Here is a 26,758-nt window from a genome sequence, read left to right as displayed (position 1 = left end):
AGGTAAGTGATTTTGACCATAATCTTTTATCCTACATGTTTGCAGATTGTGAGTTCATCTTGCAGTGTTTTTGAGCAATGCACGCCACTTTTCTGGCCTGAGCTCTGAGTCAGGCAATTCGGAGATGAGCATTCTCTATCAGTCCTTCAAGAAGCCCTGAGTAGGTTAGAACAGACCTACAAAATAATTTGTGAAGAAGATGTGCTCTGCCTCCTCCAGAATCAGGGACCAGAGTTTAACACCCAAAACAGGTTGCTTTTGCTAAACCACCACTACTGAGCTGGGAAGGGCAACCAGCTTTGGCAAGGGCATCGTCTCTTGGCAAGGGCAAGTAAAAATGCCACAGAGCTTTCCTACCATGTTCAGTGGTGCCTGCGTGGCTCAGTAGTCAAGCAGCTGCTTTAGGCTCAGGTCATAATCCCAGGGTTCTGGGATCCAGCTGTGTGTCGGGCTTCCTGCTCAGCGGGCAGTCTGCTTCTCCCTCTCCCTCTGACCCTCCTCCCTGCTTGTGCTCACTCTCTCTGTCTCAAATAAATAAAATCTTAAAAAAAAAAAGAAAAAAAAAGCTTTCCTACCATTTTCAAATTGCCTTTATTTTTATTTTGTTTTGTTTTGTTTTTTTTTCTTCAACATTTGCTTAGTTGCTGCAAACCTTTGATTCTTTTCCAGATTCCGACAAAGTCAATTCTGTTAGTTTTTGTTTGATGTTCCTGTGGGGGCAGAAGAGGTTGGAGCTGTCCACTCCACCATTTTGCTGATAAATTTATTTTGGGTTTTTTTAAGATTTTATTTTGAAGTCATCTCTGCACGCAATGTGGGGCACGAACCCACAACCCAGAGATCGAGAGTTGCCTGCTCCACTGACTGAGCCAGCCAGGCGCCCCTTGCTGACAAAGTTTTAAATATACCTACCCCTTAAATATATATATATATAATATTATAAAAATAGGCCTGGGAAGGATCAAATCCCAGTTTCAGACAGAGACTTCCCTGAGATTGGAGAGGAGAGTATGGCAGATGGATGATGGGGGGCGGTGTACAGGGGCTTCAACTTCTGGGGGGAATGTTTCTTTCTTTAGCTGGGTATGAGGTAGGTGAGTGTTTACTATTTTATGATCGATACTTTTGTGTATATCTGAAGTCTTTCATAAGGGAAATAAAACTGACGAGAGAGGATTTGACAGTTTCTCAACAAGTTAAACACAAAATCAGGGCCACCTGGGTGGCTCAGTCATTGAGTGTCTGCCTTCAGCTCAGGTCATGATCCTGGGGTCCTGGGATTGAGCCCCGCGTTGGGCTCCCTGCTCAATGGGAAGCCTGCTTCTCTCTCTCCCACTCCCCCTGCTTGTGTTCCCTCTCTCACTGTCTCTCAGTATGTCAAATAAATAAATAAAATCTTTAAAATAAAATAAAATAAAATAAAATAAAATAAAATAAAATCATCACATGACCCAGCAATTCCACTCCTCGGTTTAGGCCCAAGAGAACTGGACACAGGGGGTCAAACTAAACTTGTACAGGCATTTTGACAGCAGCACTAGGAACAATTGCCAAAATATAATATTAATATTGTATGATTCCACTTGCATGTAATGTTCAGAAGAGGCAAAATTATAGGGACAGGAAGTAGATTGGTGGTTGGCAGGGGGAGGGGAAGGGGAACGAATGGCACAGGGTTTCCTTTTGGAGTGATGAGAAGTCTGGAAGTAGACAGATGTGGTGGTGACACAGCCCTGTGAATGTGCTAAATCCACTGAATTGCACATTTTAAAATTGTTAAAATGATATATTTTATGTTATGTGTCTTTTACACAATAAAAAAATGTGTTGTTTTTTTTAATAATAAAACGGTCTTTGCCCAAGAAGTAGCCCTTGCTATCGATTGGGTCCTTTTTGGGGTGCGTCTACAGGCTCACAGATTTTTAATCTCACCCGGATCCCAAAGAGTTGCAAATAAGCCTCTCCACGTGAGGAAAATTGCCCTTGACAAGAAATCCAGGATGTGAAGAGCTCACTTGTTCACTGAGGAGAAGCCAAACCAGGATTTCAAACAGGCTCATCTACCGTGAACAGCCTCTTGGGCCTGGGTCTGCTTTCAAGTTCCTGAGCCAGTCTGTTCCTCCAGGTTGTTGGTGGGAGAGTTTGCAACCCCAGGGCCTTTGAATAGGCCATGTCCCCTGCCGGGTGTTCCCTTTTCTCTACTCCTTCCATACCAGAGCCTTCTCCGGCCACTTGAAAGGAGTCCTGGCACGTGATAAAGTGTTAAAGCAGTATTTGTGGAATGAACGAGTGAATGAATGAATAGATGGGTTTCTTTAAAACACCTCTCAGGGGCGCCTGGGTGGTTCAGTTAGTTGAGCCTCTGCCTTAGGCTCAGGTTATGATCCCAGGGTCCCAGGATTGAGCCCCAGGTAGGGCTCCCTACTCAGCGGGGAGCCTGCTTCTCCTTCTCCCTCTGCTCCTCCCCCCACTCATGTTCTCTCTCTTGCTCACTCTCTCAAATAAATAAATAAAACCTTTTTTCTTTTCTTTTTTAAAAGGATTTTATTTATTTGACAGAGAGAGACAGCGAGAGAGGGAACACAAGCAGGGGGAGTGGGAGAGGAAGAAGCAGGCTCCCCGCTGAGCAGGGAGCCGGATGTGGGACTCGATCCCAGGACCCTGGAATCATGACCTGAGCCGAAGGCAGATGCTTAACAACTGAGCCACCCAGGCACCCCTCAAATAAAAAAATAAAATCTTAGAAAAATAAAGCACCTCTCATGGGAGCACCGTCCAATGACAAAAATACTACAATTTAGCAACGAGTTTGATGCCCTCTACTCGAGGGAGAACAATCCACGAACTGGGAGAGTACATGCCTGACAAGCAGAGAAGCACGCTTCCTGAGGAATGTGGGGATTTTATAGAACTTTTGAAGCAGCGACTCGGAAACAGGGCATGATTGCCTAGGAGGTCAGGGATTTCCTTACAAGGCTAGCATGTCCTATTTTCTAGGGTAAGGTAAACTAGCGAAAGCTGAACAGGGAGCACTGTGATTGGTTTATGTAAGTTCTCCTGTAAGAGCAGGCTGATTTAGGACTAGACTTGTGGTGTGCGCAGGGCCACTGGGACGGCTTCTATTTTAGTAGCCGAATTACCCTTATCAGAACAAAGGAGAAAGACCTGTGAATCCTCATAGCTGTGGCCAGTCCAGGGATCAGGACATCAGAGGAGGAGCCTGGCACAGAAAGGTCAAGACACCTGCCCACGATCACACAGCCAGGAACTGACAAAATCAGGATTGAATCTCCTTTACCCGAGCATGGATTTGTCCCACAATGCCCAAGTATTGCAAACCCATCATACGCCCCATAGTATGTGTGTCTCATTCCCATCTGGAGGTGGCAGAAGACACCCCTGCAGAAAATGCTTCTTTGGGATAAGGATTATTTTGAGAAACGGCCCACACAGGAAAAGCTCTGGAAAAACAGAGTAGATGTGACCCTTCTGTAAGGAAAATTTACACTTATAAGGAGAGCCTCCGTTTGTAAGAGTGCGTTCCTCGCCGCTGTATCAGGACAAAAAAGCTGGCTCGAAATCACAAGAGAATCTTATCAGTGGAGAAGCACAGAACTAGCCTCGAGCCCCACCCCCAACAGCTTTCTCTTGGCTTTAGTTAAAGATGGTATTTAAGGTGATGGCTTGGGCCACCTCAAGGAGTTTCCTGTTTTCCTGTGTCCCCTGTGTATCCTTGAGGTACACATGTCAACCTCTGTTTTTCTCTTCTTAATCCGTCTTTCATTACAGGAGGTCTCCGCCAAGAACTCAGAAGGGTGGGGTGGAAATCTTCTTCCTCCCCATGGCATCTCACGCTCAGCCTCAGGGTGGCCACATCCCATCATGTTAGGGGCTCCGAGGGAGGTGGAGCAGGCTTGGGGCTGACTCTAAGGGGTTCCACCCTTGGTCTCGCTGGCTGCCAGCCATGTGGCCTCGGCAAGCCAACCCCGCTGGCCTCAGTGTTTCGTTTGTGAAATGCACACCTCCAGCACATCGGGTTTTATAAAGATTGTGTTTTCAGCACCTGACACATGATAGGGGCTCAGAAATGTCCCCCTTGGTATCTGTTTCTTTACTCACCACTCTGCTGTAGAGGTTGGCATCCCCCCACCCCTTGCCACCCCCATTCCCTGCTGTGGATGTCTCCTTGCAGCTTTTGCGGCCCTTCCCTGCCACGCCTGATCGGATATCTATCCCTCAGTCCCTGTGAATGTGACCTTAGTTGGCAAAAGGGCCTTTGCAGATGTAATTAAGTTAAAATCGGGAATGAGATCATTCTGGATTTATGGTGGGCCTTAAATATGACAGGTGTCCTTAGAGAGCGAAGAGGAGAGACAGAGAAGAGGAGAAGGCCATGTAAAGACAGACACAGAGTTTGGAGTGACGTGGCCAGGAGCCAATTGTTGGGGAGGAAGAATTCTCTGTCTTTCAAGGTCCCTCTAGCAGGACTAAGAATCTGATTGACATGAGACAGATTAACAGGAGAAAATAAAATTTAATAGCATGCATACGTACAGGGAATCCACACAGACATGGAAATTCCAAAGACAATGGGGCAACATGATGCTTACATGAGCTCGGGAGAGGGGTGGCAGTCTGAGGAGGAAAGGGGAGAAAGACCACTAGCAGGATGGTGAGAGGAGATGTTTGGAAAACAAAGATTGCCCTATAATGTAGATAGGTTTGTTTTTTCTTTTTTTAAAAAGATTTTATTTATTTATTTGACAGAGAGAGAGACAGCTGGAAAGAGAGGGAACACAAGCAGGGGGAGTGGGAGAGGAAGAAGCAGGCTCCAGTGGAGCAGGGAGCCCGATGCAGGGCTCGATCCCATAATGCCAGGATCATGCCCTGAGTCGAAGGCAGACGCTTAAGGACTGAGCCACCCAGGTGCCCCATGTAGATACGTTTCTTAGGTAAAGTGGAATCTCCGTTAATAGCTCTCTTCCTAGGTGGGTGGGGATGGGGTAACTGGGTGATGGGCACTAAGGAGGGCACTGGATGGAATGAGCCCTGGGTGTTCTATGCAACTGACGAATCACTGAATTCTACCCCTGAAACTAACAAGACAATATATATTAACTAAATTGAATTTAAATACAAAATTTTTAAAAAATACCTCTCTTCCCAGTACAAGAAGGCAGTTGAGGGGGAGGAACAGAGCTTTTCCTGAATCTGCTGGGTTTTGATTGCTTTTAACTCAAAATACTGTTTATGCCGAAGTGCCCATCTTGGGGTTGCCTGCCCTTGGCCCCTACACAAAGAACACTGGGGGCCACCCAAAGCTGGAAGAGGCCAGGAAGGGTCCCCCGTACAGCCTTCAGCAGGAACACGGCGCTGCAGATCCTTGATTTCAAACAATTTTCTGTTGTTTGAAGCCACCCCCTTTGTGGGATTTCGTTGCAGCTGCTTAGAAATACTGGAGTTTGTTTGGTCCTTGAGAAGGTGCTGGTCTGCGGGGCCACAGGGCCAGAATCCAGAGACCCTAGTCCTGTGTGGGCAGGATGGTGCCAGAGGGAGGGCCCTCAGCCTTAGTGAACCTGGAGAGAGAGCAAGGAATGCTTATCGGAAGATAGGACATCAAAGCTGGGGTTTAACAGATAACTAGGAATTTGTTGAAAGGGGACATTCTTTCCAAGCAAACTCGCCGAGGCCTAGCTCAATCCAATTCTGGCTAAAGCAGACATTGCTGCCCAACCACCTATCCTCATGATGGTTATTAATTCTAAAATATTGGGATTATCGCTCAACTCAAGCCTCTTCTACTACTCAGTGCTACTCTCTACGGGGGTAGTACTGAGAAACCAGCGTTGGAAAGAGATTATCAGTGCTTCCAGATCTGCTAGACATCTCGAGGGCTGAGCCAGGATTTGGCCCCAGGGCTGGCTGTGGAACCTTCTAGATGACACAGGTGCCTGCGGGCCCGGAGGCACGTTCACAGAATGGGATATCAATTCTTCCTTGTGCTGCAAACTGATAGGAAATTTTCAAATAACCTGCTTTTTTGCCTCTTCCGGACCTCTTGCCGTGACTGTTTGCCTCCTGTCACGAGGAACAAACAATAAAAGTGGGTGTGCGTTCTGTCATGTGTTGCATGTGTTTGAGGAGGGTGACTAGGGCCAAGAGTAGGTGGTGAGGGAAAATTCTGGGCAGTTTGGGGCCAAGCCAGGTGGCAGGGACGGCCTGACCCCTGGCCCCCATGCTATTTACTTCCACCTTGGATTGGCCCCTGGGGACCCATGGAAGCTGCCAGCGAGGAATGTAGGGTCCCGGCCTGCTGAGCTCATCGATGGCTGGCTGCCCACAGTCCGTCCCACTGCCTCTCCCAGCTTGGCCACGGGACTGGCCATGAGGTCATCCGCTAACGATGTTGTAAAGGGGAGCCAGATGGGCCTGGCTGCCAGCATTCCAGAGTTTGGTGAACCGGAAACAGCATGGAGCTAATGTCCCCCCTTCCCTGTTCCTGGGGACCCCCAAGCCCTCCGTGGCACTGTGTCCTCTCGGGAAATTCCAGGAATACATTAATTACTGGTCCTGTTCATAAAGTGACAGTCGCCCATTCACGAGCTAGCAGCTCCCCCCCGGCTGGGTACAGCGGACCACAATACTGCAAGGGAAAAGGGTGGACCACACGACGGATAAAGGACAAGAGTCTCAGACATGGCATTGGGTGGAAGACGCCAGACCGTAAAGAGAATACACTGGGCAGTTGTGTTACATCAGGTTGGAAAACGGGCACACTCATCCACGGTCACAGAAGGGGGCATGGCTGTTATCCAGGGATAGGGAGAGTGATGGGAGACGGCCAAGGGTGTTCCTGGGGCCAGGAATGATCTGGAACCTCAGCTGGGAAGTGGCCCTACAGGCCTACTGTGCGTGAAATGTCATCGAGCCCAACACTAAGATGGCTTCTTTTTGTTTTATGGAAGTCGTATCTTGATAAAAGTTTCAAAGGAAAAAGGCAGAGGCTGTGGAAAATATTCCGGCCACTCCTCAAAACGTTAAACACAGAATCAAGATTTGACCATGGCACTTCTGGGCCTATCCCCTCGAAAACCGAAAACAGATCCTCAAGTCCTTGCATATGAACGTTCACAGCGGCCCCATTCACCATCGCCGGAAGGTAAAAACAATCCCAATGACCATCAACGGATGACAAGTGAGCAGAACGTGGTCCGTCGGTCGGGTGGAATGACTCAGCCGTAAAAAGGACTGAAACCCTGACACACGCCACACCACGAATGAATCTTGAAAACATCATGCTCAGTGAACGAAGCCAGCTGTGAAAGGCCACCTATCGTATGATTTCACATTTGTGTGTGACATTGTCACTTATCGTAAGAAATATGGGCTTTGACCCTTGGAATTCCTGTGATGGGAGCTATAAATGTGTCTTCCTTCCTTCCTTCCTTCCTTCCTTCCTTCCTTCCTTCCTTCCTTCCTTCCTCTTTCTTTCTTTCTCTTTCTTTCAAGTAGGCTCCATGCCCCATGTAGGGCTTGAACTCATGACCCTGAGATTGAGCGTTCAGTGCTCTACCACCTGAGTCAGCCAGGTGCGCCGAGAGCTACAATGATGTCTTTTATTTTCTTAACGAGGTGACTTTTGGAAGACACCTAACCGTGTGATCGGAGAGTTTAACTTTCGGTCCCACCCCACCCCCTGCCCTCGACCTCAGGGGGAGGGGAGAGGGGCTGGAGGCTGAATCAGCTCCCAACTGCCAATGATTGAATCGGCCATGCCTGTGTGATGAAGCTTCCATAAAACCCCAACAGGTGGGGTTCCCCAGAGAGCTTCTGGGTTGATCCACATGGAGGTCTGGGGAGACGGCGCCCCTTCCCATATGTACCTTGCCCTGCGCGTCTCTTCCTCTGGCTACTGATTCGTATCCTTTAACATCTTTTATCATAAATCGGTCATCTGGTGAGTAGACGGGTTTCCTGAGGTCTGCGAGCCACTCTGGCAAAGTAACTGAACCCAAGGAGGAGGTCCTGGAAACTTCTGATTTATAGCCTGTCTCTCAGAACCGCCGTTAACAACCTGGACTTGCTCTGGGCCTCTGAAGTGGAGGCAGTCTTGTAGGACTGAGCCCTGAATCTGCGATCGGACACAGGGTTAAGCTGAATCCTAGGACACCCATCTGTGTTGGAGAATGGTTGGCCTGCGGAGCCCTACCCTCCGCCCCACCACATTGGAAACCGGGTGCCATATACTTAATATGAAACGCCCAGAGCAGGCAGACCCATAGACACAGAAAGCTGATTGGTGGTTGCCAGGGGCTGGGGGAGGCGGAGGGGAAGTGACTGCTCAGGGGATGAGGTCTCCTTGTGTGGTAAGGGGAATGTTCTGGAAAAGACAGAGGCAATGGCGGCACAACCGCTACATGCCACTCCACTGTTCACTTGAAAATGTTGAACCATCTGTTACTTTTCCGCAAAGCCTCATACCTGACAGCCTCCCAGGAGAGCTAGAGGGTGAGTGGAGATGTCTTCAGAGAAATCCTTCCAGGCCTCCAACCTCTGTGTCCCTGGGGACCCAGGCCTTCTGACGAAATGCAGAGAAGGCCTGCATGGCCTGAGGGGACATGGTGGGATCCCTCCCTACAGCTCTATCTACCTGACTTGCCCCTGGGGCCCTGGCTTTCTTACCCCTAGAGAGCGACAGGGTCTGAATGGAAAGCGGCTGGGTCCAACCTCCCAACGAGCGGCGGTCAGGCTGGAGGTGATGGTGACAGGAGCAGGTGTAAGCACCTCCTGCTTGCTGGGGACATCACTCGGGACACTTTGGGACCCTTCCAAAGCCGGGTGATAATCCCACTACACAGAGCCTGAGACTGAGACGGGGCGGGGGGGCCCGAGTCTCCCCAGTGGGTGCATGCTGGGGGTGGGGGAGGCCTGACCCTCTTCCTCCAGAAGAGACTCGCTCTGTGCCCCCTCCCCAGCACATCCTCATGCCTCTCGCCTGCACACACTCTGTGTCACACTTTACACATCCCTCCATGTGCCTCACACAGCTGCCCATCTTCTCTGGAGCCAGGAAGCTAGAAGCACGCACAGGGGCTGGGCCAGGGGTCCTGAGCAGTGGAGAAGGGTCAGAGGGGAAGACCTGGGTCTTTCTGGGGCACCCCTTGCCCCTCCAGCAGCTGGTGGCTGGACCTGACACCAGCCCTCCCTGTCCTAAACCCCAGCACTCCAATTCCCTGCCACATCTGCTCTGGGCCCACCCAGCCAAAGGACTGGGTCCCAGACTAGTGTCATCTCTGTTTAAGTCTTCAAAGGGCCTCCAGTCTGGGGCAGACAGGGCCAAGCACAGATATTCCCAGTGCTGTGAGCTCAAGGCTGGACTAGGGGAAAGGGTGGGGGTTGGGAGCACCCAGCTGAGCCTGGGAACGTAGCGTCAGAGAAGGCTTTCCAGAGGAGGGGCTTTTTGAGTAGGGTTTTGAGGAACGAGTAGGAGTTCCCCCACAGAGAAGGAGGAGTGACTGCAAACAAGCCCAGTTAACCACATACCTCCTATGCATCTGGCCCTGGCCCTTCTACCTCATTGGAACTTCTCTGCAGTGAAAGTCTCAGGTCTCATTTTCCAGATGAAGAAATGGAGATGGGCTAGAGAGGACTGGCTTGGCTAAGGTTGTACTTTCTGGCTCTCTCTGGCCCTTTCTCCTCTGCTTCCTTTGTTTTTCAACATCTTCAGCCTTTGGTCCTAACCGAGAAGGGAGAGCAAGAATCCCATGAGGGAGAAGGCCACTTCTTAAGCTCCTGCCGTGAAATTTAGCACACAGTTGGTGACATTGTAATAAGTCTTTTTGGACAAAACTGTCCTTTCCACCAGTCCACCAAGCTGAGCTGAGGTTCTCATTTTATGGAGGAGGACACTGAGGCTCTGAGTGGTGTCCCAGCTTCATCGGGAGCACCTCCCTGGAACCAGGCCCCGCTGTGGCCTCTGGAGTAAGTTTGGTCTGTACACAGGGGCGGGCAGGAGATGCTGGCAGGCCGGGGTGGCTAAGTTCAGACTATAAAGTTTGGTCCTACAGTGGGAGTCCCAGCTAGGAGAGCAAGGAGCACAGCCACGCCTGGGCTGGAACCAACCCCGTCCCGTTGCTCCCTGATGCTGCCGACCCCCGGGGGGCCACCACTGGGGCATGCCCTATTCCTGGCTCGGGAGAACCTCCAGACCTTCTCAGGACCCTCCGAGATGCAATCCAGTCTGGATGTCCCCAGATTCCAGAAGTTCCAGAAGCACTTCAAAGACACCCCAACCATGCTGCTGTTGACCAAGAACTTGAAAGACTCACACCCCAACCACATCCTGAAGTGTGGGTGAAGTGTCGGAGACCCCTCTGGGCGGTCCCCACATCAAACCAGTGGTTCCGTGTCTTAGAGGCACACTGCTGAGCCAGTTGTGAACTCAGCAGGAATATCCCATCCCCCACCATGGCCGATGAGGGAGCTAGCAGCCTCATATGTGGCCAGATAGGGTGGGGCTCAGCCAACATGGGATTGTTATAACCCCAGCCTGATCGCAGATGGGGAAACTGAGGCGCAGAGGGGCCAGCAACCCTCCTGAAAGTGCACAGCGCCTGTGGAACCCAGAGAGGCAGGCGCCAGGAGGGCATGGTGCTTGCCCTTGGCTGGGGGTCTGCATGTGGGGGTCGGGGAAGGTGGGCAGAACCCGCTCAGGTTGGTTCCAGATTTGAGGCAATGGAGGGCCAAACACAGCTAAAGTTGTCAGCAGAAGATGCCCTCGAGAACTGGGCTCCCTAGGATCCCGGGGGAGGAGTTTGGGGTGGGGGAGGTGTCAGGCTCCGGGGAGGGCTCTGAACCCTCCCTGGTCTCACCCCGGCTGTGTATTTCCCAGTAAACTTCTGTCCTCTGGTAACTAGGTCGAGGGCCCTAGAACCACAGGCCCGCTCTGCAGGTGTCCCCAAGACCTGGAAGGGGGGCTGTCTAGCGATTCTGAAGGTCCAAGGAATCTGGAAACTGGGCACCCTGTATGGTCTGGCACCCCGCGCCCCGCACATAAGGAGGCCCACAAGTGGCCAGTTTCTCTTTCTCCTTCCACAGGAAACCTCCAGCCTAGCATCTCTTCTAGCCTAGCCCATGAGAAATCCCGCTTTTTCCGGGCCCTACTTCCACTGTCTCCAGTGGCGCCAAGCCCACTGTGAGTCCTACTGGGGTCTGGGAGTCAACTGCTTGTCCAACCCAGAGGTGGCATCCAGGCCCCTGGAGCGCCGGAGCCACCAGGAAGACGGAGTTAAAAGCATTTGGCATGGGGCGCCTGGGTGGCACAGCGGTTAAGCGTTTGCCTTCGGCTCAGGGTGTGATCCCCGCATTATGGGATCGAGCCCCACATCAGGCTCCTCCGATATGAGCCTGCTTCTTCCCCTCCCACTCCCCCTGCTTGTGTTCCTTCTCTTCCTGGCTGTCTCCATCTCTGTCAAATACATAAATAAAATCTTAAAAAAAAAAAAAAAGCATTTGGCATATGTCTCATAGCCCGACCATAATGTCACCCCTTTAGCTCCAGGCCCACAGGTCAGAATGGCAGCCTTTGAGGTGAGGTGGGCACTTGCCAATGGCCATGCCTTGAAACTTAATTCCTAACAGATGCTGAGAGCACATTGTCCCCTGACTCGCTCACTGCCTATGAGTCCTCCTTACAACCCCTGGAAGAGGTACCATGATCACCTTTTACAGACAGGGAAACTGAGGCTCACGGCCACAAGCTGAGCATTGAGGGCTCACAGATCTTGAGGGACTCCTGTCCAGCCTTTAGCTGTTCCTTCTTCCCCAAATCCATTCCTCTTCCTCCCTCTCCTCACCAAACCTTCCTTCAGCTGTCCAGAGACCCACAGAAGGGCCTGCCTCCCCAGTACGCATGGGGCACAGAGAAAGGGGACGAGATGGGAAAGAGAGAAGCAACCCCAGGCTCTGGGAGGTGGCCCTGGCTTCCCACTGCTTGGGTTGGAGTCACCCAAGTGTTTGAGGGGTGGGGTCTGGGGCAAGTGGCTTTCGTGGCGCACATACTTGGGCTTGAGGAGATCCCAGAGAAAGCCGGTTTGGAATCGGGCTCTCTGCTCCCAAGGCCTGTGGCATCCCCGGGCTCTGCAGGAGGGTTTTGGGGAACAGAGTTGGCTTTCTGCCTGCCCTGGGGATACCTGGTGTGTTTCTGGGGCTCCCTTAATGTCTCAGGTCTCTAGGTCGTCCTAAAGCTCTCTTTTGGAGAAAACTTTCCTGCTGAAGGTGACTGCATCTTCTGTCCCCGGGGGAGGGCCTGGCCCCTGGCCCCTCTGGTTCCCTTCTTCCTGACGTCCAGAGTTCCTGTGAGTGCCTTGTTCAAAAGCCCCATGCCTGGGACCCCAGGGTCTGCTGGACAGTGTCCAAACGGCACCCCAGAAAGCAAGTAAAACGGTTGAAATATATGATTTCTTGTGTATCTTTGTGAGAGGTTGGCGTCCACAGGGGTCATTCTCTGCTTAGGGGGCGTCAGTGGGCAGAGGGGACTCAGAATCACTGGGGTTCCTGTCCTTGGTATGTGACCGGGTGCCCAGTCTGTGGCAGCTGTTATGGGTGCTGTTAAGAATGATAAGATTTTGGGGGCGCCTTGGTGGCGCAGTCGTTAAGCGTCTGCCTTCGGCTCAGGACGTGATCCCAGAGTACTGGGATCGAGCCCCACATTGGGCTCCTCCGCTAGGAGCCTGCTTCTTTCTCTCCCACTCCCCCTGCTGTGTTCCCTCTCTCGCTGGCTGTCTCTATCTCTGTCAAATAAATAAATAAAATCTTTAAAAAAAAAAAAAGAACGATAAGATTTTGGGGCGCCTGGGTGGCTCAGTTGTTAAGCATCTGCCTTCAGCTTAGGGCATCATCCCAGGGTCCTGGGATCGAGCCCCGCATCAGGCTCCTCCGCTAGGAGCCTGCTTCTTCCTCTCCCACTCCCCTTGCTTGTGTTCGCTCTCTCGCTGGCTGTGTCTCTGTCAAGTTAATAAATAAAATCTTAAAAAAAAAATGATAAGATTTCTGTACCGAACGTTCTCCTTTCTCACAACACACTGCCTTTGTTCTGACGCACAGAGAGTGTGAGTGACTTGCCTATGGTCACACAGCAAAGTGGGTGGCGCTGGGATTTGAATCATGATCAGGTTGACGCACAGCAGGTGCAAACATTCCCACTCCCCGTGTGTTCTCCCCACAACCCTGACACAGAGTGCCATTACCACCTTTTACAGACGGGGAAACTGAGGCTCTGCCAGTTGATGCCCTTTGTCCCACGTGTCATGGCCACGGAGGAGTGGGCCAGAACGTCAACCCAGGCCAGCTTCTCTGGAGCTGACAAATGTCCAGTCTGTTGGGACCTGGATCAGGAAAAACTCTTCACAAGGCTTTGAAATTTGGAAGAAAAACAAAAACAAAAACAACCAGTCGTAGACAGAGGGAACTTCAGAATCCTATCCCAGGCCTAGAAATGCCAGGAAAACAGATGGCCAGCCAGGAGCCGGACGTATGTGAGGTCTCCAGTGTGGAGTCGCCCCCTACAACCTTACGCACCTCCTTGCCCCTCTTGGTTTGGTTCCCTTATTTAGTAACGCAGAAGTGTGCTAACAGTGTCTGAGGGTGGAGGCTAGCGAATGTTGGCATCTCGCCATCATTGATCTTGCAGGGATGGCTGCTAGACAGCGCCCCCTCTGCCCCACCCGCCCCAGGTTAGGTCAGGTCTAGCCATTGGCGGCCCTGGCTGACCTGTCCCTACCAGTTCGGATTACTCAGCATTCTGGCTTGCCTTTGGGGCTGGCGTCTGCAGAGGGCACAGCAGTGTGGCTGTGGAGTGGCCCCAGCTCCTCGTCTGGTCGGTCCAACCTCCGTTATCGAGCGCCTACCACGTGTGCCAAGCTGGTGAGGCAAGAAGCCCATCTTCCCAACAGCCCGTGTCAGGATGGACGTGACCGTGGCAGGAGCCAGTGTGTTTACCAAGCACCTGAATGCCTGGAGCATCACGGGATGGTGGGGAGGGGACTGGGACTCATAGCTGGACGATAATCCCACTGCACAGAGGCTGAGACTGAGACGGCGGGGGGGGGGGGGGCGAGTCTCCCCAGTGGGTGCATGCTGGGGGTGGGGGAGGCCTGACCCTCTTTCTCCAGGGGAGACTTGGCTATGTGACCCCCCCCAGCACATCCTCGCGCCTCTCGCCTGCACACACTCTGTGTCACACTTTACACATCCCTCCATGTGCCTCACACAGCTGCCCATCTTCTCTGGGGCCAGGAAGCTAGAAGCACGCACAGGGGCTGGGCCAGGGGTCCTGAGCAGTGGAGAAGGGTCAGAGGGGAAGACCTGGGTCTTTCTGGGACACCCCTTGCCCCTCCACCAGCTGGTGGCTGGACCTGACACCAGCCCTCCCTGTCCTAAACCCCAGCACTCCAATTCCCTGCCACATCTGCTCTGGGCCCACCCAGCCAAAGGACAGGGTCCCAGACTAGCGTCATCTCTGTTTAAGTCTTCAAAGGGCCTCCAGTCTGGGGCAGACAGAGCCAAGCACAGATATTCCCAGTGCTGTGAGCTCAAGGCTGGACTAGGGGAAAGGGTGGGGGTTGGGAGCACCCAGCTGAGCCTGGGAACGTAGAGTAGGGTTTTGAGGAACGAGTAGGAGTTTCCCCACAGAGAAGGAGGAGTGACTGCAAACAAGCCCAGTTAACCACATACCTCCTATGCATCTGGCCCTGGCCCTTCTACCTCATTGGAACTTCTCTGCAGTGAAAGTCTCAGGTCTCATTTTCCAGATGAAGAAATGGAGATGGGCTAGAGAGGACTGTCTTGGCTAAGGTTGTACTTTCTGGCTCTCTCTGGCCCTTTCTCCTCTGCTTCCTTTGTTTTTCAACATCTTCAGCCTTTGGTCCTAACCGAGAAGGGAGAAAGAAAATCCCATGAGGGGGAAGGCCACCTCTTAAGGCGCTGCTGTAGAATTCAGCACATGGTTGGCGGCTAATAAGTCTTTTTTGACAAAAGCATTCTTCCCATCAGTCCACCAAGCTGGGAAAAAGTCCCCACCTCATAGAAGAGGATACTGAGGCTCAGAGAGGCTTCTAGGGGGAGGGTCCCCGCGTTTCTCCAGGAGAACCCCTCCCATAAGGGCCTCCTTCTGAAAAGCAGCCCAAGAGTCAGCCAACTACGGTCCCTGGAGTGTTTACTCTGCACCCAGGGCGGAAGGGACCAGGCAGGCGGGGGCGGACAAAGTCCGGGGATTATAAAGGCCAGTCCAGCAGCGTCCGGTGTCTCAGTTCAGAGCTCCGCTAGCACCGGCATGCCTGGACAAGGTCTGACACCACCACCCGGCTCTCCTATGCTGCTGATGCTGCTGATGTTCTCGTGGCTGCCTTCGGGAGGCGCCCTGTCCCTGACCCAGGAGCACCTCCCAGCCTTTCCGGGACCCTCAGACACGCACTCCAGTACGGATGTCTCCAGAGCCCAGGAGTTTCGGAAACGCTACGCGCACCTGCAGACCAGGCTGTGGTTGAACCAAAGCTGGGCTGATGCAAACTCTGACCTCATCCCTGCAGCTCAAGTCCGGATACTCACTCCAAAGCGTGAGTGAAATCTAGGAGACCTCCGTCCCCTGGGCAGCTCCCCCCATCTAACCAGCGGTTCTGAGTCGTAGGGGCCCAGGCTTGCCACTGAGCCTCAGTTTCCCCATCTGTGAATCGGCCAAGAACATCTCCCCTTGGGACTGATGGGGGAGCTGGTGGCCCGTTTATGCCGGGACAAGGCGAGGCTTGGCCAAAGTGAGATGTTACAGATCGCAGATGGGGAAACTGAGGCTCAGAGAAGCTAGGGATTCTTTTGAAAACTCACAGAGCCTGGAATTCCCAGAGGCAAAGTCGGGCGGCTGGGGTGGGTGTGGGTGGGGTCCTTGTCCTTGGTTGTAAGGGTGGGGGGAGGGCGCACAATCCAGGAGAAAGGATGCAGGGGAGTGGAGCGGACAAGAGGAGCGGGCGGCGCGAAGGCGAGCGGGGGAGGAGAATCTGCCTGTACTGGTTACAAATCTGACGCAATCCCTTGACACTGCCCTGTTGAAGTCGCACGTGGCATGTGCCTTAGGGAGGGAGGAGATATTTTCTCGCCATCCACGGAGGATCTAGGGGAAAGAGAGGGCAGAAGGAGATCTGGGCAACGCTGGGGACTGGGACGGGCTAGAGGAGGAGTGTCAGGCCGGAAGGTAGCGCTACTATCTCACCCTAATCCCACTAGAGCTGTGCGATTCCAGGTAATCCTCTTGTCCTCTCTGAGCCTAGTGACCAAGTCCAGGGCCCTCAAACCCTACTCCCTCCAGTATCCCCAACACCAGTACCAGCCTAGGGATCTGAGAATTCTGGGGATTCGGATATCCTCCATTTCTCAGTTATGGAAACCAAGACCCAGAGAATTGAAAGTACAGTAGCTAGTTGTTGTATCCCCGGCCCCAGCACTTAGTAGGCCTTCAATAAAATGTTTTTGACTGCCAGAGGAGGCAGAACCAGCGTCTGAATCTTAGTATCATGTATACATTAATTCCTGCAAGTTTTTTTTTTCAAGATTTTATTTATTTATTTGAGGGAGAGAGCGAGCACAAGGAGGGGTAGGGAGGGGCAGAGGTAGATGGAGAAGCAGACTCCCCGCTGAGCAGGGAACCTGACATGGGGCTGGATCCCAGGACCCTGGCATCATGATCCGAGGCGAAGGCAGAAGCTTAACCGACTGAGCCACCCAGTCGCCCTAATTCCTGCAAGTATTTACTAAGCACCTACTGTATGCCAGACATGGTGGTGGCCAAGCGGACAGAAATCCCTGGTGAGGGGATTCACTAGGGGAGATGAAATGATACACAATGAAATAAAATAAAATAAAATAAAATAAAATAAAATAAAATAGGGCAGTGCCTATTTTAGACGGGCTGGAGGTGTAGCCTGCCACACTGAGATTCAGGGGAATAGTGTGCTTGGTAGAGGAAGAAGCTTGTGCAAAGGCCCTGAGGTGGGAGGCGGCTTGGCATGTGGGAGGAAATGGGCACTCCGCGCCTGGCGCACAGTAGGACCGTGGTTGACTGGCTTTCCTGTCTTCCTCAGTGCGACTTGGGTCGGGCGGCCACCTGCACCTGCGCATTGCCCGGGCCGACCTGACTGAGGGGCTCCCCGCGGCTTCCCGCCTGCATCGGGCGCTGCTCAGGCTGTCCCCGACGGAGCCGAGTTCGTGGGACGTGACTCGGCCGCTGCAGCGTCAACTCAGCCTTGGAGATTCTCGGGCACCCGTACTACGCCTGCGACTGTTGCCTCAGTGGGACCGGTTGGGAGCGACGTTGCCTTCTGCACGTCCCCAGCTTGAGCTGCACTGGCGGCCACGTGCGGCCAGGGGGCGCCGCAACGCGCACGCGCACGGCGGGGACGGTTGCCCCCTCGGGGAGGGGCGCTGCTGCCGCCTTCAAAGCCTGCGCGCGTCGCTCGAGGACTTGGGTTGGGCCGACTGGGTGCTGGCGCCTCGCGAGCTAGACGTGCGCATGTGTGTTGGCGCGTGCCCAAGCCAGTTCCGGTCGGCTAACACGCACGCGCAGATGCAGGCGCGCCTGCATGGCCTGAATCCCGAAGCTGCGCCTGCGCCGTGCTGCGTGCCCGCCAGCTATGAGCCGGTGGTGCTCATGCACCAAGATAGTGACGGTCGCGTGTCGCTTACGCCCTTCGACGACCTCGTGGCTAAGGACTGCCACTGCGTATGAGTGGCCCTAGTCTTTCACTTTTACGGCTTGTGAGCGATGGAAGTGACCTCAGAGATCCTTGCCTGTCGAATGGGCTTGTGGGACCTGAGATACCCGATTTCCCACCACTGCTGTCTACCCCGTCCCGCCCAAACCTCTGTATTTATAAGTTTGTATTTATTATTAATTTATTGGGATGATCTCCCTGGGGACTGGAGGGCTGGTCTGACGGTGTGCACTTATTTAAAACTGTGGTAATAAAAATAAAGCTGTCTGACCTGAGCCCCGTGGTGTCCAGGATGAAGCTGGTGACGCTGGGAAAAGCCTTTCCCTCCCTGGCGTCAGTTCTCACAGGGGACCTGGTATCAGGGTGAGTGGAACCTTTCAGGGAACGCGTGGTGGGGTGTTCTGGGATGTCAGGCAGTTAGACGGTGCTCATGACACCGATGCACCTCAAGGACACCCTTCTCTCTGCCTCTGCTTCTCTCTCTCCTTGTTCCTCGGTTTCTGGTTCTGAGACTCTTCTGGGTGTCAGTGTCCCTCCATATCTCGTCTCTCAGTGTTCCTGTTTCTGTAGTTATATGGTCCTGTCTCTATCACTGTCATGCTGCCTCTCCTTGCCTTGGAGTCATCTTGCCAAACACGGGCAGCCCAGGGTCATGTCTGTCTGCAGCCAAGTGTATTGTGTGTGATGTTGCCCCCAACCTAGAAGAGTCCCATCACTTCTATTTGGGGCACCTCCCTCCGTGTTAGTGGTACCTCTAGTCTTTCATATAAAAAGAGCAAGGGGGGCCACGCCCTGCGCAGCTAAGGCGGCTGGGAGTTCTGGGGCTCTGTCTGCACTTGGTTTCCACCAGCCTACAAGCAATAGCATGGGAGCCATCCCCTCCACCCCCTTGCTCCTGACCACCCATGGCCATTACTGGCACCATCTGTGTTCCATTTTCAGTAGCAGCCCCTGCAGAAGTGCAGAGGATTCTGGGGAAGCCATCCCTCACCACCCCAGTCTCCCCAAGGCTAACCCAGGTCACTGCTGGGCAAGCTTCTTTTTCAGGAAGTCCACTCTTCTGTTCATGGCTACAGTGTTGAGGTCCCCAGAACCCTCAGGATCTCTGCAGGCCTCCAGAGATCACCTATGACTTGGCTCTGGAAGCTGTGAGGAAGCAGCTCGGTGGCCAGCCTGACAAAGCCAACACCCCGCCCCAGTCCTGTGGCCACCTCCAGCCACCAGGTCTCAGGAGGCACTAGGCTCATCAGAGCCCTTCCCCTCTCCTCCCCTCCCCTCCCCCTAGACTAGGCAGGCTGCAGCAAGCAGAAGCAGTTGGGTTTTTTTGTATCAAAACAGCAAAACACCAAAAAGGAAGTTGAGAGAACCCCACTCTTTTCTGTCCAAGCCACATGCGTGCCTCCCTGACACCCCATAATTGTGTACCTTGCACCAAGTGGAAAATAAACTCCAAGCAGCCAGTTTAAGAAGAAAAAACCAAACAGGTGGAAATAAATACATCGTGAAGAACATTTTCATGCACCTGGCATCTCCCATGTTATATAGTCTTCTTACTTAGGATCTTGGAATCCCTGAGATGTGCCGTGTCTGCCCCCTCCCCACACCTACCTGCCTGACCACCCTGAGTATCTCCAAAGGGTAATGTTATGCGGGCCTGGGGGACAGAGTACCTACTTTCCAGCAGTGAGTGAGGTGTGTCCCCTGTGAATGCCGCCACCCAGAGGCAGACCTGAATGATTGTAGGTGCCCCTGAATGTATTCAGCGAATGCCCACTTTGTGCCAGGCCGTGACTGGGCACTCAGGACACAGAAAGGACAAGACAGGCAAAAGCACCCCATCTGAGCTCAGTTGAGTGAGGAAGACAGGTGAGGACAAAGATAAATGATAAGAAAGTGTGGGCCGCAATATGAATTGTGCTGAGGAGTCAACTCAGGGAATCCATTAATGAGTGGAGGCAGAAGTGATTTAGATGGTCGGGGGAGGGGGCCTCCCGGAGGAGATGGCATCTGAACTGAGACCTGGAGGAAGAACAGGACTCGGGGGAGAGTTGGGGAATGGGCATTTGAGGAAGTCAGAACAGGAGGTGCAAAGGCCCTGAGTTGGGAACAAGCTCAGTCTTCAGCCGCAAAACAGTTGAAGATGGGGCCAGAGAGGTGGGTGGGGGCCAGAATCCACCAACTCTCACTGGTGGCGGTGAGGGGTGTGGGTGTGTTTGAAGAGCCAGGGCTAGATGTGTAGGGGTAGGAGCTGGGGAGGGCTGGGATCTGATTTATGCTGGAGGCGAGGAAGACAGATGATCGGGGGCAGGAGTGGGTACTCGAACAGTGTCTAGGGTGGGGATGCAGGGGTTCAAGGAAGCTAAAGACCCTTATAGGTTCCCTCTCCCACCCCAGATCATTCCCAAGTGTTGAGGAACCCAAGAGAGCCTCAAAATTAAGCTCAATCCCAGGGTCCCCCAAAGCTAATAGATGCCATATGAGTATCTCCCCAAATATCAGTTGTTGCCTTCGCTGAACATTGGTATGCCCGTGTGCCTTTTCATACCTCCAGTTGCTGCTTACCGGGCCAGTCCCCCTGCCCAGTAGGCATGTCCTCTCCACTTCTCAAACATGCATCCTTCAAAACCCACTCCAGATTCCCTTCTTACGCTCAGCCTTTTCCAGACTCTTTCATTCATCTCCCTCTGGAGCCCTTGGCCCCATCCCTCCCTCCAGCCCAGGCTTGACCTCTCAGGACTGAAGGTATCTATGTCCAGCTGTCTTCCCTAGATTGGGGGGTTGGCAGGAGCCATGCTGGGGGCTGCTGACAGGAAACCCAGCTGAGGGGTGAGTTTGAACAAACTCTTGAAATATGCGGAACTCTGGGAGTGATTAACTCTGCCTGAGGAGGAACCGAGAAAGGCTTCTCAGTAGAGTGGCATTGAACCTGGCCTTGAAGGACGAGGGAAGACATCTCAACATATTAAAGCTGAGACAGCTGCAGAGACTAATTGCCTTGTTGTACGGATGGGGGAACTGAGGGCCTGTTAACGGCAGAGTCAGGACTTGGGCCCATGCCTCCTGACACTCAGACCAGAGTTCCACACCTGTATTAAGATGTTTAAGAGTGAGAAAAAGTGGAAGGGAATGGCATTCTGGGCAAAAGGAATGGCATGGACAAATGAAAACTTCAGGAGTGAGATGGGCTGGGTGGTGAGGAGGCCTAGACCAGAAGGACAAAAGGATGAGAAGAGGGTAGTGATAACGAGGTGGGTAGGGCGGAATCACGCAGGCCTCAATCGCCAGGCTGAAGTCCTGGGGGACAGTGGTGAGCCATGGAGGGTGTGTGAGCAGGAGAGGGGCACAGTCCCATTCCTGTTATGATGATCCCTCTGGGGCTGGTGTGGCCTGCCCTGGGGTCTGAGCCTGGTTACCAAGTGCCTGAGAATGGGGCCTGAGAGGGACAGGGGGGACAGACCAAGAGTGGGGAACAATTCAGGAGTCTCAGAGAATCTGGTTTGGGGAGCTTAGGGAACCCCCACCTCAAGGAACCCACTTGCCCTGAGCCAGCAAACTTGTCAGGCCTGCAGCATTTATTAAGCACGGCCTGCACGCTGACTGGAGGGTGATGACAGATTCACAAACTGACCCTCCTGTCCCCATGTCAGAGCCTCTCCTCTTCCCCTTGCAGCAGCTGAGAGAGCTGAGAAGCAAAGCGGGGGCTGGAGAGGGAGCTGAAGAGCCTCCCTGGGGCCACAGGGATGGTCCTTCCCTGTCGCCATTCCTCGGATGGGAAGACTGGGGCCAGGGAAGAGCTAGAATGCCCCAAGTCCCATAGAAGGCGGCGGGCTGGAATTCAGGGCACCGAAGGCTCAGCACCCGGGGATCACATACTCCTCTTCGTCCAGCGGGGTCTGGTGCATCGACCGAAGGTTGCAGTAGACAGGCTGGGAGGCACGGTCAGGCCCTTCGTAGTTCATGTAAAAGTCGCTGTCCTCTGGTGGGTGAGCCCTGCGGAGACAGACAGACGTGAGGGAAGGGAGCACTCAGGGCGTAGGCACGTCAGCTTTGAGAGGCCAAGAAAGTTCTGGGCACTGAGTCCCCTCCTAGTATTTACATATGAGGAGACTGAGGCACAGAGCAGTGCTCTCCCAGCCTCCCAACTTTCTCTGAGGAAAGGAGAACTGGTCTGGGAGGAGGTAGCTTCTTAATGATGCCTAGCTACGTATGGTAGGCAAGGCCCCCCCCATCCCCACCCCACCCCGAGAAGAACTCTCCTACCTCTAGAACATTCTAACCCTACTCTGGTTTGGGCAAGTAGTGTCCATCAGTTATTCATGCTTTAGAATGAATCACTCCAAACACATAGATACTTGTCTAGGGATAGACAGGACTGGGAGTCAGACTCTGCTTCAGACTCACTGTGTGACCTTGGGCAAGTCACTCCCCTGCCTCCCAGAGCCCCCATGTGTACAAGTGAATTGTGTGTGTGGGGGGGGACTACAGATCCCATTCTATACAATGTTTCTGGAGGAGACTGATCCTGAGGCTTTGGTGACAGCGACGCAGGGTGAACATCACAGCACAAGCTGCCTTAGCGAGCCCGAGCCCAGAGCCTTCAACTCCATCCGGCAGGCCACTTCTGCTTCCGAGCCCTATTTGCATCTGCTTGGCATATTCTCGCATTTCTCGACCACAGCTTCCCACCCGCCTCCCCACTTCGTGGATTCCCCTGCGCACACCCAGCCATGACCCTGTTCCATTCCCGCTTGGATCCTCCCAACATCGCCCCCCCCCCCCCAGCCTCAGCTCCCAACTCAAACTGATTCACAGAAGATTCTCCATTCTCTCCCACCTCCGGGGCTTCACCCCTGCTGGGGCTGCCCCCTACAGCCATTCCTTTCATTCCCTCAGCCAAGCTGGAAAAGTCGAACCCATCCCTCTAAGTCCAGCCAAATCTAGAGGCATCAGGGCTTCATGGGGAGAGAAGGACACTGCTTTCTGAGCACCTCAAGTGTCAAAGGGACATGTGGAAAGGGGAGCTGTCCCCATGTTACAGAGCCTGAAACAGAGGCTCAGAGATAGCCCTGGGTCACACAGGATCTGAGCCAAGGCCACTGACTATTTCTGTGAAGCTCCTACTCCGCCTGGAACACCAGCTTCCTTTCTCCCCGTTCTTGGCAACCCAGAAACTCAGTTTGCACGTCATGAAGGAGGAAACTTGTCTCATATACAGGAACTCACTTCATCCTTATCCCAACTCTATGAGACGAGAGCTGTTATTATCCCCATTTTACGGATGAGAAAACAGAGGCCCTGAGGGAAATCGACTTGCCCAAGATCACACAGCCTACAAGAGAAGGTGCAGGGACTTGAACCCCGGCCATCTGGGGCCAGAGCCTTGCAGGCAGGTGTGAATCACTCACCCATGGTCGGCCCACTGGTGCCCGGCAGCTGGCTGGCCCACGAACACATTCTCATAGTCAGGTATGGAGAGTCTGGGCAGGGCAGCCGCTGGGGACTTCGGGCTGAGGCCCCGGCTGCTGTATCTCGGCTGCTTGCCAGAGCCAGGCCGAGAACCATCCTGAGCAGCGCCTGTTTTGTCCAGATCCCGGTTACTGACCCTCCAGCGTCCCCGGAGTCTCCAGGCCAGCACTAGGCCAGTGATGGTGAGCCCGAGAAGCAGGCTTCCACTGGCCACCAGTGCCCCAAGGATCGACAAGGACAGGCCAGGGGGGCAGCTAGCCTCCAGGAAGGTAGAGGCATTGCGCCAGGCACCAGTAGCTTTGTCCCGGCACTCCAGAGGCTGATGGCTGGAGCAGTTGTCCTGTCGGACCTGGTGCCAGGATTCTAGGACGCAGCTGCAGTCAGCCTTCAGGTCAAGGGTACAGCGCATAGCCAGCTCCCTGGCCACGCGGTCCAGTGGGTTGTTTGTCACATCGAGCTCCACCAGTTTTCTCAGGGGTTTAAAGAAGAGCAGTGGTAGCTCTTGAAGGCTATTCCCAGACAGGTTAAGGTAGAGCAGTTCCCTGGCCTGCAGAGACTGGTTCTGGGGCAGTCTGAGGCCTTGGCCACTGAAGTTCAGGCATACGGCTGTGAACTCTGTGTTCCAGTCCACGTTCCCGGAAGACACGTTGCAGGAAAACACTTGGCTGCCTCGATCCTGCAGCAGCAGTGGCAACGCCAGCATCCAAGCCAGGGAGCCCCCCATTCAAGCAACCTAGGCAGAGACACCAGAATCCACGCCTGGCCCTTAGCCTGTGGTCACCTCACCCTCACTGCTTGTGTATTATTATTGTTATTGTTGTTGTTGTAGTTGTAATTATTATTATCTCAGAGTGGCCAGGCTGCATCTAAAATGGTAAAACGCAGGCCCTCGCTTGCCGCCTCTCTGGTTGGCTCTGGCCTCTGGCCTCAGTAGCCCCCTCTGGGGAATGGGTACGTAATCCCGGTGCGTGCGGTTCCTGGAAGGCGAGAACACGAATCCCAGTCAGCCCCTCCCCTTCTCCCAGTGGAGCCCCTTCAGGTTAAGTCGCCCATTCCCTCCCAAGCCCCACCCCCCACCAAGAATATTTCAGGCTCCCTCATTGGCCAAAACGGGACCATATGCAAAATAAGCGGTTGCCCCGGAAACGGCCCGCCCCGGGCCCCGCTAATTGTTTCATCTCAGAACTGCGGGGTGCTGGGAATTTTGGGCCGGGGTCGGATGGGGCTGCTGTAAGGAACCCCCTCCAATCTGGCTTGAGGCCCCTTCCCGGACCCAAATTCTAGCGCCTCCGTCCCATCTTTCTGATCCCACCGCCACGCTTTTGCCTCGGCAGTGCTGGAAGGCTCCGGCGCGGGAGGGGCTGCATGGTGGCTCACCTGGACGTGGGCGCCCAAGTGGTCAGCACCCTCCGCGGATCCGCTGTGGTCCAGGGCGCTCCTCAGGATCTGCACCCAGCGACTCAGGGGAAGAGGAACTGGTGTCCGGGTGCAATGCTGAGGGGAAGAATGAAGACACAGAGACCCGCCCCCCTGCAAGGCCTCAGGCCCAGGATTCTCACGGGAGGGGGAGGGGCGACCTGCTTCTCTTTTGCTGGAACCCAGTGACTACATGTCCCCCAATAATACCCCAACCGACCGACTGCTACCTCATCAACTCGCTTCCTGGTGTCAGCTCAGTTGACGCCCAGCCCACGCGTTCATATGTTCATTCAACAATCACCCATGCTGGACTTCCATAAGGCCTCAGTACGGCCAGGTTCGGGTAGAGCACCCAGTCTTTGGAGAGGACAGAGCTGGACACAGACAGACCCAGTCCAGTGGAACCAGGTCAGATCAGAGAGAAGGACAGAGTCCTGGAAGGCTTCCTGGAGGAGGAAGCGTTAGCATTGGGGCTTCAACACATGAGTAGGGTTTTGCCAAGGATTCCTAAAACCTGGCTTTGAGTCTCCAAGCTGCTAGCCTCCCCCACAGACTCAGAGCTCCTGCTTCAGTACAGCAATCCTCCATGCTGGAGGGGGCTGTGAGGAGGGTTCCCTGGGGAAGGAGACATTGAGTCTGGGGCTTGGAGGATGAGTCACACTGGCTGGCAGAAACAAATGCATGGCAGATTCCCGGCAGAAGTCACAACAGGAGCAGAGGCCCTGCAGCTTGAGAAAGCATGGCTGGCTAGGACGGTGTGTTTAGGAGTGGAGTGGCTGGAGTGGACAGGTTAAGAGGAGAAACTGGTGGTATGGGCAGGGGGTGGGCAGTGCTGGCCTCAGAGGCCGGGAGTGGGGCATTATTCCCAGGGCCCCAGGGAGCCAAGGAAGATAGATGTGTGAGCTGTGGAGGGGTACTGTGTCAAAAGATTCCTCCAGAGTGAGTCTGGTGACTGGAGATAGGGAACCTGGGGAGGAGGCCAGAGTTGCAGAGGAGTAGAGGGGGGTCTGAGTCAGGCCAGAAGGGCAGTAACAAAAGTAGATTAAGGAGGAGATTAAGGGCTGGGAGAGGGTCTCAACCTCACCGGGGTCCTGGCATCAAGCAGACCAGTTTCAAATCCATTCTGGACCCTGACTCACAGTGCAACTTTAAGCACTCCGTGCCTCAGTTTCCACACCTGTAAAATGGGGTAAATGCTAAGAGCCTTCTCCTTGACTGTGGGAAGCTGAAGTCCACTCCCCCATGCTTTCCCCTCTCCTCAAACTCTGCCCTTTTCCATCTACCAACTCAGAGGAATTGACCAAAGGTTTTGAACGGAGACTTTATAGAAAGTTGCAAATTGTTGCTTCAACACCCCCAAAGGTACTCACTCCTCAGAAAAATCGCAAAATCACCGCTCTGAGGTACCGTGTGTTTTTCCCTATCAGATTGGCAAAACTGCAAAAGCGTGATAATGTTCGGTGCTGGCGGGGCGGCGGGGACACTGGCAGCCCTGCGCACTGCTGCGGGAGCGTCTGTGGTGCTTTCCCAGCGACAGGCCCGCGGACACAGGCCACCAGAGTTACAAACACTTGTGCCTGCTGACCCAGCACCCCACTTCTGGGACGCTCCTGAGTAATTCACGTTTACAAAATGAGAAGGGCAATAGGGGCATGAACTCGCTGATGAGTGGATAAAAAAATGTAATGTATCCATACAGCGCAATGTTGCTGAGCCGTAAGAAGGCACGAAGCCCTCACACGCTACAGCGTGCATGAACTTTGAAAATATGACGCCGAGTGAGAGAAGCCAGACACAAAAGACCACATCGACTGTGATTCCACTGATATGAAACGTCCAGAACTAGCAAATCCATGGAGACAGAAAGCAGACTGGTGGTTGCCAGGGGCTGGGGGGAGGGCAAGGGGGAGGGCGGGCTCATGGGGATGGGGTTTCCATTGGGGACAATGGAAATGTTCTGGAACTAGATGTTGGCGGTGCTGGCGAAAACTGTAAATGTACTAAAAATCCCCTGAATTGTTCACTATAAAATGGCCAAAATGGTAAATGTTAAGTGTATTTTGAACCGTTTAAAAAAAGAGGGAAGGCAAAAAGATGGCACAGCTAAGAGATGA

The 26,758-nt window shown here is 53.6% G+C and overlaps 2 protein-coding genes across 3 annotated transcripts; one reads left to right on the top strand and one right to left on the bottom strand.

The window, feature by feature from the left end:
- Positions 1-15,312: 15,312 nt before the first annotated feature.
- GDF15 (growth differentiation factor 15) lies at positions 15,313-18,562 on the top strand. The gene is made up of 2 exons (XM_026500534.4): positions 15,313-15,614; positions 17,130-18,562. Exons 1-2 carry the CDS (start codon positions 15,332-15,334, stop codon positions 17,771-17,773), a joined length of 927 nt encoding a protein of 308 aa, XP_026356319.1. The 5' UTR covers positions 15,313-15,331; the 3' UTR covers positions 17,774-18,562.
- Positions 18,563-19,256: 694 nt separating this feature from the next.
- LRRC25 (leucine rich repeat containing 25) lies at positions 19,257-24,695 on the bottom strand. Of its 2 annotated transcripts, none has more exons than XM_026500535.4 (3): positions 24,603-24,695; positions 23,165-24,202; positions 19,257-21,749 (listed from the first exon to the last, which is right to left on the bottom strand). In XM_026500535.4, exons 2-3 carry the CDS (start codon positions 23,947-23,949, stop codon positions 21,611-21,613), a joined length of 924 nt encoding a protein of 307 aa, XP_026356320.1. In that variant the 5' UTR covers positions 23,950-24,202; positions 24,603-24,695; the 3' UTR covers positions 19,257-21,610. The 2 variants fall into 2 exon arrangements, with proteins under 2 accessions (XP_026356320.1, XP_057166843.1); XM_057310860.1 differs by having other exon boundaries at positions 23,165-23,958; positions 24,603-24,689.
- Positions 24,696-26,758: the final 2,063 nt, after the last annotated feature.

This window comes from Ursus arctos, unplaced genomic scaffold (genome assembly GCF_023065955.2).
Source record: "Ursus arctos isolate Adak ecotype North America unplaced genomic scaffold, UrsArc2.0 scaffold_126, whole genome shotgun sequence".
Classification (NCBI taxonomy): Eukaryota; Metazoa; Chordata; class Mammalia; order Carnivora; family Ursidae; genus Ursus; species Ursus arctos.
This window is presented reverse-complemented; position numbering and strand designations above follow the sequence as displayed.

Excerpts from the sequence above, each read along its gene's own strand:
- GDF15 (XM_026500534.4), top strand. The coding sequence starts at position 15,332 with ATGCCTGGACAAGGTCTGACACCACCACCCGGCTCTCCTATGCTGCTG. Across the intron at positions 15,615-17,129 it reads CCGGATACTCACTCCAAAGC|TGCGACTTGGGTCGGGCGGC; the intron begins GTGAGTGAAATC and ends TGTCTTCCTCAG.
- LRRC25 (XM_026500535.4), bottom strand. The coding sequence starts at position 23,949 with ATGGGGGGCTCCCTGGCTTGGATGCTGGCGTTGCCACTGCTGCTGCAG. Across the intron at positions 21,750-23,164 it reads CACCAGTGGGCCGACCATGG|GGCTCACCCACCAGAGGACA; the intron begins GTGAGTGATTCA and ends CTGTCTCCGCAG.